The sequence below is a fragment of the Macaca nemestrina genome, chromosome 7, assembly GCF_043159975.1.
Source record: "Macaca nemestrina isolate mMacNem1 chromosome 7, mMacNem.hap1, whole genome shotgun sequence".
Classification (NCBI taxonomy): Eukaryota; Metazoa; Chordata; class Mammalia; order Primates; family Cercopithecidae; genus Macaca; species Macaca nemestrina.
The window spans coordinates 136,355,122-136,364,742 of NC_092131.1; the positions used below are offsets into that span (position 1 = coordinate 136,355,122).

The 9,621-nt window shown below is 43.7% G+C and overlaps 1 protein-coding gene across 3 annotated transcripts in view; it reads right to left on the bottom strand.

The window, feature by feature from the left end:
* Positions 1 to 875: 875 nt before the first annotated feature.
* The window catches only part of LOC105488397 (solute carrier family 24 member 1), a 44,731-nt gene continuing 35,985 nt past the window's right edge, over positions 876 to 9,621 (bottom strand). For 2 of the 3 annotated variants that reach the window (XM_011752401.2, XM_011752393.2), the window contains 4 exons: positions 6,251 to 6,790; positions 5,435 to 5,524; positions 4,371 to 4,537; positions 876 to 3,339 (listed from right to left, as the gene is read on the bottom strand). In XM_011752401.2, coding sequence (XP_011750703.2) covers positions 3,090 to 3,339; positions 4,371 to 4,537; positions 5,435 to 5,524; positions 6,251 to 6,790 — 1,047 coding nt within the window. In that variant the 3' untranslated portion in view covers positions 876 to 3,089. The remainder of the gene's footprint in view (positions 3,340 to 4,370; positions 4,538 to 5,434; positions 5,525 to 6,250; positions 6,791 to 9,621) is intronic. The other variant, XM_011752406.2, reaches the window with a different exon arrangement.

Here is a 9,621-nt window from a genome sequence, read left to right on the forward strand (position 1 = left end):
CCGAGGAGGGCGGATTGCCTGAGCTCAGGAGTTTGAGATCAGCCTGGGCAACAGGGCAAAACCCTATCTCTATAAAAAAAAATGCAAAAATTAGCTGGGTGTGGTGGTGCACTTCTGTAGTCCCAGCTACTTGGGGGGCTGAGGCGGGAGGATTGCTTGAGCCCAAAAGGTGAGGCTACAGTGAGCCATGTTCATGTCACTGCACTTCAGCCTGGGTGACAGGGCAAGGCCCTGTCTCTTTAAAATAAATAATTAATTTAAAAAAAAAAAAAAAACATTTAAACACATAACCGTTTGAAAAATTTGGAATACATCTCTTTTTTCTGGTACTATATAGAATCGTAACCCATTAAATTAGGAAGAATTCAGAAATCCGGCCCAAACCTATTACCAGGGCTATCAAGGAAGTGCAGCCTAAGGGAGTTGAAGTCATCCATGTAGCCACTGACTTCTAATTCAGACACCCATGTGGGACAGTTCAGACTTTCCAGGCTGAATGAACGACCTAGAATTTGTCACAAGTAACTACATACAGAATATTCTGCCTATAAAGTGAGAGGACCATCTCAATATTATCTTGACACTTTTAAATGGTACTTTACCTCTAAAACAGCATGATTTTAATATTACAGTAGGTTTGTAAATGTGTGACCAGAAATTTTAATTTCCAGGTATAACCAATTAGTCTTTTAAAAGTTAAGCAAGTTTTCCATCTTCCCAAAGTAATCTCTGTCTCTCCCCCAATGAATTCCTACTCATCCATCAAGACTCAGCTTTCATTTTTTGTACTTGTCCTTTTCCGTAACACTGTGATCAGAACTTCCTTTCTAGGCAAAGGGGTATGCCAGAAATTCAGCAAATTGGGAAAAGGATGCCAGATTATTAGAGTTGGTTTTTATCATTAAATGGATATTTCAGCCATTTATCATTACACAGCATTTTACAGTCCATCACTCCTTACTCAGTCTGAGGAAGAGCATCAGATCCCAGGCTGTGGATGAGGAGGTGGCATCCCCGAGGCTAAATGGAATGGGCTGTAGACACCAGGTCAGCGTCCAGAATTTTGGTATAGGGACCTCCCTCCCACAGGCATTGCCTTCTCCTCCTGTTCTTAGGCCATGGCTATGGAAACCCAGCAATGCAGTAGCATCAGGAATAAGGATAATTAAGAATATAGAATTGGAACATGATTCCATACTCTTCATCAGTCTTCTCAGGAGGATTCTGACCAAATGACCTAAAGATAAGGATGAGCCCATCCATGTTGTAAAGTAAAATACCATTGGGATTCACAGTTTATTGAAATTTAATAAAAATTATTTCCAAAGAATGGGAATCCTGGGGTAGCGAGGCAATTAATTAAGCAGTTCATCTTAAAAGATGGAATATTTGGAACACCTTAGCCATCGTTCAGTGCCAAAATGTTTGGGTTTTTCACATCACATCCGTCCTTTTCATCTTCTCATCTTCAGTGAATCATTCCTCATGTTTGTAATTAAAGCCATATTTACCATCATAATATGCAGTCACCCGAGCTCATTTTGCTCTGAAGTCAGTGATATTAAACTGTTCTGTTTCTAATGTGTCCCTTAACTTGGTTCTAGTAAAAGCAGCAAGCAGTGATATTTAACATACAAACTCATCAAATTCCACATAAAATATTTAACCACATTTTTAAAAACTCAAGTGTCCTTTACACTAGCTACCTTGGAAGTAGTACTGCACTTTTTTCACCATGTTGTCATTGTGTTATGCTTTCTTGGAATTTCCTGTTTGTAACTACCTTAAGGTCCATTCATAAACCACCGAAGAAATCAGTCTTGCTTTATAATCCTATCTAGGTTGACATACAAAAATAGTATTGCCCCACTGGATCTCTTACTTTATAAACCAGATGTGGCACTACTGACTTTGGACTCTTTAGAATGACTTCCCTTCCCACTCCACTCAGCTGTCATTGTTGGGTGAGAACATGCTGGAGGGTGAAACCAGGACAGCTGGCCAAGGGTGGAGCCAGGACATTGCATTAGAATGTCTAATCCCTCAAGGTGACCACTGATAGAGACTACATGAATTTGGATGTTCTAATAAATACATACTTTTAAATGGCCTCTAGAGTAGTTTTACTTCCCTAATCTCCACTCCTTCCAGTTCAAGGGCAAATTACAAATTTTTATTTTTCAGGCTGCTTTTTAAATTTCACTTTTCAGAAATGCAACAATAAGAGTTAAAGGTAGTCCTCCTTTTAAGCTAGAAAATACTGGTATAGGCCAGGCGCGGTGGCTCACGCCTGTAATCCCAGCACTTTGGGAGGCCGAGGCAAGAAGATCACGAAGTCAGGCTGAGGCAGGAGAATCGCTTGAACCCGGGAGGTGAAGGTTGCGGTGAGCCGAGATCACACCATTGCACTCCAGCCTGGGCAACAAGAGCGAAACTGTGTCTCAAAAAAAAAGCAAGAAAATACTGGTATATATCCAGATGCAGTGGGCTACAAAACGTGGGATGATCATTGATTCCTGTTATACTTCTTTTTTTTCTGTAGCCTTGGATCCTTAAACTCACCGATAACTGAACCTACAGTGATTACAAACCTGATAGAACCTCACATTTTGAACAGAAAAGGAGGCAACAAAATTGCAGCATGTGTTTGGGGCAGAGGTTGGGAAGGCTGAGATGTAGACCACAGCTGCATCTTTTGGGCCAGCAGCCCTTCAGGAATGATCAGGGAACAGTGAGCATAGGAGCTTGTCTTATAGCCGCTGTGCCTATCCCAACCTTTGCCCCCAATTATCTCTCATTTAGAAAACCCTCTGGCTCCAGGGGTCCTTCTATTGCCTCCATGTAATAAATGTCTGCATGAGTCAGGGGTAGAAACTCCACCCCTCCAGAGGTGAGGTTCTTAATCCACAATGAGCTGCACATGTTTCCAAGGACAAACCTTAGTCTCAGATCACATTCACATCAGAGGTCCTAGGTCACTCAGTTCACTTTCCAGGATCATATACATTCTTTCATTAGTGTCACAAGAGATACAATAACTTCTGCGTGGTCTTCTGATCCATGTCCATTGTGAGCAAGAGTGACTTGACTCAGACAGATACAGGACAGGATATGATTCGATCTTCTAACATCACACTGATTATCAGGAACACAAAGTAAAGGAGGAACATTGTGAAGCCCAGGATCTTGTTCATTCTCCATTTACATGACGCAATTGAAGAGATCACAAACAGAAGCATGAGAAAAAGCAAAACAATTGCACAAAACAAGCCATTGCTGCTGACTGGAACTGGCTGTAATCCATTAATAAGACAGAAAAGCAACCAAGGAACGGGCAAGCTGCAAGATTGAAGAAACAATGTGAATATCCTTAATGTTTATAATAATCCCATACACTTAAATAGTATTTTACAGTTTACAAAGTATGTATTCTTCCACCAAGAAAAAAATCCATGAAGTGAACAGAAATTATTAGCCCCATTTCACAGACAAGGAAACTTAAGTTTCAGGGAAATTAAATTACTTGCCCAAGGACTCGCAGCTAATAACTAGAAGAGCTTAGGTTAAAACTGAAGTATTCTGAGTCTGAGCTTTTTTTTTTATTTTCTGTATACTTCGTGACTTCTATATGACTCAGATTGGTTGATGTGTTCCTTTTTTTTTTTTTTTTTAAATGCTGGAATTACAGGCACACATCACCACACCCAGCCCCAGTGTGATATGTACTCTTAAATCTCTACATTTTTATAAGGCCTACATTTCTTTTAATTCTTTAGTGATGAGGGCTGCCTTTTTACCTGCCCCTCACCCCAAATACACATACACAGATTCAAATTTAAGGAAACAAATCTACCACCTAAATTCAGAACATGATTGGGGAAATGAAAATAGCCCCTCTTTCTGACAAGGTAGGGAGAATGGGGTAAGAGGATGGGTACAGGAGGGTAAGGCATTTGCACGTTATACAAAATGCTGTTTAGAGCCTCTGAGCTAGCAGGAGTTCATGTACAAAGGAGCAAGAGTAGTACCAAGAAGTGAAGTTGAGTCATTGCTCCTTCCAGTCCCACCTCCACTGCCTTGAAAGTCAGTGAGCAGAGCATTTGATGGTATTTGGTAATAGAATGAAATAGACTTTGGTTTTCAATTTATCTGTAAATTCCAGTCAGTTACATTTCAGGCAGCATTTTAGTTCTATTATCCCATCTGGCTATGATGAATGAAGGGAAGATATTTTGTTGCTCTGTAGAAACTAACAATATAAATGCCCTTTTATTCTATGTATAATGAATAAAGCAGAAAACCAGTGAACAGAGCCAATGCAGTGTTTCAGTCATATGTAACACCCCTTAGGAAGTAACATTGCCACTCACCCCACAGTAATATCAAATATGTTACTGCCCACAGAGCTTGACACAGCCATGTCTCCCAGGCCTTTTCGAGCGACAATCACACTGGTGATGAGGTCAGGAATTGATGTGCCTGCTGCGAGGATTGTCAGGCCCATAATCTCTTCAGAAATGCCTATTGTTTCACCAACCTGGTAAACAGCAACAGTAATGAGAAACCATGGCAACAGTAGGTGAAAAACCTGAGGCACATCCAACCACTATCTACATCCTACTTCCTGCAAACAGAATGCCTTCTAAGGAGCTCAGCTACACCCCCTCAGCCTGAGTGAGGAAGGGTGATAGGCGGACCTACAACTGAGATGGCCACAGAGAGGAAGAGCAAGCAAGACTCCTGCTCCTGGCTGCAGGGACCATGTTGCTCTTCTTTTCACAATTGGACTAAAAGTTACCTACACCAGATCTGCTGCTCGCTGTCATTCCAACTCTTAACACCCCTACCTTCCCACAAGAACTGCCCTTCCAAAGAGCTGTTCGTGTCAGCATTTCTATTTCCAGGAATGTGGACACTTGCTGTGTGCCAGGAACTAAGAGGCTGGAGGTGGAAGTATGAGCAGGATGACATAGACCCTAACCTTAGCCTTTTAGAGAGGAAAGCTAGTAAACAATTATTACAGTGCAGTATTCCAGGCAGAACAGAAACACTATGGGTACTCAGAGGAAGACTAATTGAATGCCAGAGAGCAGGCGAAACAGCTGGCTCTCAGAGTGCATAGGATTTCACCAGGTGAGAGGGATGGGTACATGGCGGAGAAAGCAGGAAATAAGGCTAATAAGCCATGGTCAGCTGGAATCAGGCAGGATTCCAAGGCCTTCTATGCCATGCTACAGGATATGACAGAAAAGCCACACTTGAAAAGCACTGCATTCACTGGAATAAAAAGTCTACCTTTAAGCCTTTACAAGCAACATAGAAACAGCACGAATTCACTTGATCCTCGAGATTCCCTGAGTACCAGAAATTGATCCTGAAGGAAAGTGTCCTTGGGACCTGCTGGTAGAGGATTTCGTTCCTGCTGTTCACTCACCTGGTGAGCCCACCACACCATGAGGTATGAGAACATGGCTATCCACACGATAGATCCCAGGAAGGTGAAAACAAAAAACTTCCTAGACTCCTGTTTGAAAGTTTGAAAAGGATGAGAAGTAAGTTGTAGAGGCTAAACGTCTTTGACCCTTCTGAGCAAGCCCAAGAATCAGTGACAAGGTCTAATGGAAGAGTGATGGAGAGGAACTGGAGACATTTGACCTGAGGGCTCTCTCTCCAGGCCGAGGACCTTGAGATGGATGGAAAAGGATGGGGGTGGGGGATACAACTGTAGAGGAGTGCAGCCGGTAGGGTAGACAGCAGTCACCAGATGGAAGAAAGCTGTTTGCTTGCCCTAGAACCAGGTCAATCTAGGTATCTGGTTTGGCTTTTGCAACCTCCTTGTACCATTCCTTTCTTGTCAGACCTCCCCTTGCAAATAAGAATGTTGGGTATAAATACCAGTGATTTCCCTGGGTTTTGGGAATACTCCTGTGAAATATGGAGGAGGTTTAGTGGCATCATTCTCAAATTAAAATCAAGAAGCTGAGATAGGAGTCAAAGAGGGACTAGTGTATACTGCTTATACTGGTGGAAATAAAGCACATTTGAGGTCCAGGGTCTCCCAGTCCCAGTGGTATGTCCCCTAAGCACATTGTCCCCTTCCAAGGCTTCAGTCCCTTCCCAGATCTCAATGGTGGAGCCCTGCTAAGCTGGTTGTCCCTGGCCTCTTCCTCCTCTTGAGTGTGAGCCCTGCCTAGAGACCCCGCAGCCTTGCTGGGGATAAAGAGTCTGAGATACAGAGGGGCACACTCACCTGCCTTCGGACGTCAGGGACCGTCAGCCACAGTGGGAACACGATGGGCAGGAGAAAGAGGTAAATGGCCTGCTTCTGCCTGGTTTCAGGCCAGTGCAGGGACAGAGGCTCTTCATTTCCCTCCTCCTCCTCTTCCTCTTCTTCCTCTTCCTCTTCCTCCTCCTCCTCTTCCTCCTCCTCCTCTTCCTCCTCTTCGTTATCCCCTCCATCACTTCCCCCTCCATCTTCTACACCTTTCTCATCACTTTTGGCTTCACCATGATTTTCAGCACTGAGTTCCTGGCTTTCAGTTTCACCTTCAATACCCTCCATTTCACCATCTTCTGGGTGGATTTCACCCTCACCTTCACCTTCATTGTCTCCTTTTCCTTCTGCTTCATTTTCTTTTTCACGTTCTTCTCCTTTTCCTTGTGTTCCAGTTTCACCTTCACCTTCTGGTTGAGTTTCACCTCCGCTTTTCTCTTCAGTTTCACCTTCACCAGCAGTTTCGCCCTCTTCGCCTGTCATTTCACCTGTGCTCTCAGCCTCAGCCACATCTTCCTGCAATCCAAAACCAACAGATTAATGTGTGGTAGCTGCTCTGATTGTTTTCCTTCTGATCCTCCCCCATTTTCTTTGTTGGTGTGCTTCTCAGAATGTATCTGAAAACTTAAGCATGAGGAGAAAACTAGTGTGATAATTCAGCAGAATTCCCATGACCACACTCCTACCTAGTGGCTGTCCAGCTTTTATTTGATCATTTCCAGGGGTGTAAAACTCACCACCTGAAGCAGCTTCTGTCATCTTTGGCACCTCTGATTCCTCTGAAGTCCATATTTATATCAAAGTTCTACCCCCGTGTATAGGTTTTCTCTTTGATGCCTTATAAAACATCAGTCTTCCATGAGACAGCTGTCTTTCCTGGGTTAAAGATTCCCAGGTCCTTATATCATTTCTACATGCTATGGCCTAGCGCCTCCTCCCTATCCTGGTAAACTCATTTTAATTAGCTTATATCCCAGGAGGAGGGCATCCAAACCTGAACACAGAACACTGCATGGAGTGGAACAGGACTATCACCTCCCTTGTCTTAGATACGATACTTCCATTAATGTTGTTTAATATGGCATGACATCCTTTGGTGGTCACAATGCATTGCTGAGTCTACTAAAACTCCTAAATTGTTTTATTACCTTGTATCTATAAAATAAGGATGATAATGCCTATTTATTGAGGGTTTTTATGTGCCAGGCACCATGCGAAGTAGTTTAATAATAATAGCGAGCACTTACTGTGTTTTATGAATCAATTAATTCATGATATGCATAGAATTATGCTCATCTTACAGATGGAGAAACTAGAGTAAAAGGAACTAAGTAACTCACCTGTGGTCCACGTAGTTTGTAAGTAATGAAGTTGGGATTTGAATACGGATGGTCCACCAAGCTATCCTGCTTTACCAATACCAGGTAAAGGTCCGAATGAGATGTCTGGCTCCCAAACCTGGTAGCCTGAGGAGCTTATTAGAAATTCAGATTTTTAGGCCAGGCACGGTGGCTGATGCCTGTAATCCAACACTTTCGGAGGCCGATGCAGGGGATCACGAGGTCAGGAGTTTGAGACCAGCCTGGCCAACATGTTAAAACTCTGTCTCTACTAAAAATACAAAAATTAGCTGGGCACAGTGGCAGGCACCTGTAATCCTGGCTACTCAGGAGGCTGAGGCAGAACTGCTTGAACCCAGGAGGCAGAAGTTGCAGTGAGCCGAGATTGCGCCACTGCACTCCAGTCTGGGTGACAGAGCAAGACTCCATCTCAAAGAAAAAAAGAAATACAGATTTTCTGACCTCACTTGGACCAACTGAATTAGAATCTCTAGGATTGGAAGCCAGGCATCTGTATTTTAATATACTCACAGCTGTTCCTAAAACATCCACCTTTAGACCACTGTTTGGGAACAACTGACTATCTCCACATACCCTAAAAGCCATTGATAGCTGGGTGTGGTCTCAGATATAGATACCTATGTTTCAACTACTCAGGCAGCTGAGGCAGTAGGATTGCTAGAGCCCAGGAGTTCCAGGCTAGCCTGGGCAATATAGTGAGATCCCATACCCCCATAAAAAATTTAAGAGCTGGGCCGGGTGCGGTGGCTCACGCCTGTAATCTTAGCACTTTGGGAGGCCAAGTTGGGCAGATCATGAGGTCAGGAGCTTGAGAACAGCCTGACCAACATAGTGAAACCCTGTCTCTACTAAAAATACAAAAAAAAAAAAAAAAATTAGCTGGGCGTGGTGGTACGTGCCTGTAATCCCAGCTACTCAGGAGGCTGAGGCAGGAGAATCACTTGAACCCGGGAGACAGAGGCAGTGAGCTGAGATAACGCCATTGCACTGCAGCCTGAATGACAGAGTGAGACTCGGTCTCAAAAACATAAGAAGAAGAAGAAATAAAATTAAAAGCCATTGATTCAGAGTGTCCTCAGATTAGGCACCCAGCTAACCTATAGCAACATGCTGGTCCATCCCTTGAGCAAGAGCCCTGGGCTGTGTGTTCATGGAGTAAATATGTTGTCTGTAACAAATGTCATGATATTGGCAACCCCCAAAGGATGTTGAGTGATTCTCAATTGTGCTGCACATTAAAATCACCTGGAGGCTTTTTAAACTATTGATGCCCAAGGACCCACCCCAGATATTCTGACTTCATTGGTTGAGGGTGGGGCATGGTCATTTTTTTTTTAACTTCCCCAAATTATTCTAATATACAACCAGGGTTGAGAACCCCCAACGAAGACATCAGATACTACTGGTGAGGCCTGCGGTTTGAACTGAGAATGAGGATTGAGAAGATTTTAGTCTGAAATCATTCCTGCCCTCTCCCTTCTACCCCCATCAGGTAGAGAATGCTTCCCAGAGGAGATGACAAGTCATTTAAACCCATAAATATGGGAGTGTCTGCCTGTTCAGCTCCCTCTTCTCTGAAGACTGTCACTCCTAATAGCCCCAGCTGAGCAGGTAGCTTCCTCTTCCGTGTTGGAGTCAAGTCAGCCAGCCATAGCCAGTTGGATGAAAGCTGGATCCCTGCAAGGAGCTGGGTTGAACTGATTCTTTCTCTCTCTCTCTCCCTTTTTTTTTTTTTTTTTTTGAGATAAGTCTCCTCTGTCACCCAGGCTGGAGTGCAGTGGTGCGACTTCTGCTCACTGCAACCTCTGCCTCCAGAGTTCAAGTGATTCTCTTGCCTCAGCCTCCCAAGTAGCTGGGATTACAGGCACGCACCACCACACTCGGCTAATTTTTGTATTTTTAGTAGAGATGGGGTTTCACCATGTTGGCCAGGATGGTCTTGAACTCCTGACCTCAAGCGATCTGCCTGCCTCGGCCTCCCAAAGT